At 46.3% G+C, this 2,444-nt stretch overlaps 1 protein-coding gene across 1 annotated transcript in view; it reads left to right on the forward strand.

Annotated features, from left to right (window-relative positions):
* Positions 1–2,444, forward strand: part of Entpd7 (ectonucleoside triphosphate diphosphohydrolase 7) — a 45,717-nt gene that overhangs the window by 34,847 nt on the left and 8,426 nt on the right. Inside the window, exon 9 of the mRNA XM_031390390.1 lies at positions 474–640. Coding sequence (XP_031246250.1) covers positions 474–640 — 167 coding nt within the window. The remainder of the gene's footprint in view (positions 1–473; positions 641–2,444) is intronic.

A 2,444-nucleotide genomic window follows, 5' to 3' on the forward strand; every position in this document is an offset into this window, starting at 1 on the left:
TTTTAGTTAAAAGGTTTTTTCTAATTATGAAAATAATACATTTCCATTGTAGAAAACTGGAAAATTCAGAAGTCCATACAAGACAAAGAATGGCATTAGCTGTAAATAAACCCAGCTCCCCCATCAGCTGCTTCTCTTGCTGTTGTTAAAAATGCATGGGGAAAAAAAGGACTTAAGAGGAAGGGTTGTTATGGCTTACATTTTGAGGGGACACAGACCCTCATGGTGGGGAAGGCACACAGGAGAACTCAGTTTTCTTTCTCTGTCATGCAGTGCAGGGCGCAGCCCGTGGACGCACTGCCCACACTCAGGTCAGTGCTAGGATTACAGGAGTGCATTACTGCGCCTGCCACGAGGGTGAGAGGCTCTTTTAAAGAGCAGCCATAGAGACAGAGTCCACTGTATTCACAACACCACTGCTTTCTGAAAAAGATGCTGAAACTCTCTTCTTTTGTCTTGATGTTACATTACAGGAAGAAGCTGCCAAGATCTTGCTGGCTGAGTTCAACCTGGGCTGTGACGTGCAGCACACAGAGCATGTGTACAGGGTTTACGTCACTACGTTTCTGGGCTTTGGGGGCAACTTTGCCCGGCAGCGCTATGAAGATCTCGTGCTGAATGAAACGCTTAGCAAAAACAGGTACAACATCACCAAGGTGCAGACGTTAGGTAGAAAGAGTAGCATGCAGCTATGATGGATAGACCTGGCTCCTCCTTGCCAGCTGCATCTCCCTGTCAGGGGCCCTGTGAGCCCCTGCTCTGTAAGGCTACATTCTGCTCTTTAGTAGGCAGGCTGGCAGAAATGCTCATGCTTTGCTGTATACCACAGCCACGCCTGACATCATAAGATGGGTGCACTAGGAAAAGTGGTTACGTCTTCTTGTGTGAGAGTTAGTATGCATTAAACTTAACAAGTATATAAAGTTAAGATTGCCTTTAAAATAGTGTCTCAAGTTTTGAATAGCCAGTTTTTCATCTAGAACTGCCATGATCATTGATTTCTTTAAAAAGATTGTGTGTTTGAAAATGTATAGGTGCCTGCAGACTTTGGAGGGGGGGTTGTTGCTGGGTCCCCAGGAGCTGGAGTTACAGTTGGTTGTGAGCCGTCTCATGAGAGTCCTGGGAACGAGTCTTGGGTCCTCTCCTTAACAAATGAGCCCTGAGATTTCTAAGCCCCCAAGTTCACTGACTTTTTCATTTGAATACCTTCAGACTATGATGAATAGCTATGAAGGAATTGTTCTTATTTGTTTTGATTAAAGTCTTTTTTTTTAATCATTGTGCATTGAAGAAGATACAAAAACAACAGTTCTTTTTTTTTTTAAAGGTTTATTTGTTTATTATATGTAAGTACACTGTAGCTGTCTTCAGATGCACCAGAAAGGGGCATCAGATCTCATTACGGATGGTTGTGAGCCACCATGTGGTTGCTTGGATTTGAACTCAGGACCTCTGGAAGAGCAGTCAGTGCTCTTAACCGCTGAGCCATCTCTCCAGCCCAAAACAACAGTTCTTTTCTACCAAAAAATTATCTATACTCATAGGTTTAGCAAGAAACACTAACCTATAACTATAACACGTGGTGTATCCCACATGCAATAACTTCTCCGTGGCTTCTCTTATATGTAGAGAATGTTGAAGAAAATGCCATGTCATCAGTCTTTTTAATTGTTTAAGTCTCCATCACTAGGAGATGACAGAGTTGGAGAATGCAGGTGCTCTGGATGATTGTGCGAATATGGCACAGTGTGTTAGTCCCGTGCAAGCTGACTTGAGCTGGGGTGCTGCTGTGATGCCTGGGGAATCCTGGCTCTGCGGAGGTGTGTGTGTGGGGTCACTGTGGGGAATCCTGGCTCTGCCGGTCGGTCACGGTGACCTCGGTTCTTCAGGAGCTGCTGCTCTCCCCTCCCCCGCTGTCCTGTGCTCTCTCTTCTCTTGCTGGGCTGCATTAGTCCCCGTGCTGTGGTACTTCCTGTCCAAGCTCTGACGTTGCCTACAAAGTGTGGCTCCGGTAGCTGCCAATCTACTAGACAAGCCTATCCTCCTGGATGGTTCTCGCTTCCTCATGAGTTTCTCTGTGGTTAGTGATGTGTCCACTCGTTCACAGTTGCCTCCTCAGGAGCTGATAGCGGACAACTAATGCAGTTGCCAGTGGTCTCCATGTGTTCTGTCCTTGGCCAGATCTGCATATTAATCTCCTAGGTAATAAGAATACAATCGCTAGACAGGTATAGACTAGAGAAATATAACTGTGCGATGTCTCTCTCCTCCCACTTAGAGGCCGAGGACTTGTGCCTCAGTCCCTGGAGCTGGCACTCTACCTGCTCTGTGCACTCCGCACTCACTCAGAGCCAGAGGTCACCACTAGCCACAGTTCCCTCTTCATAAAGCCCTTCCCCCTGAGCATGTGTGTGTGTGTGTGTGTGTGTGTGTGTGTGTGTGTG

This window comes from Mastomys coucha, unplaced genomic scaffold (genome assembly GCF_008632895.1).
Source record: "Mastomys coucha isolate ucsf_1 unplaced genomic scaffold, UCSF_Mcou_1 pScaffold21, whole genome shotgun sequence".
In the NCBI taxonomy this organism is placed as follows: domain Eukaryota; kingdom Metazoa; phylum Chordata; class Mammalia; order Rodentia; family Muridae; genus Mastomys; species Mastomys coucha.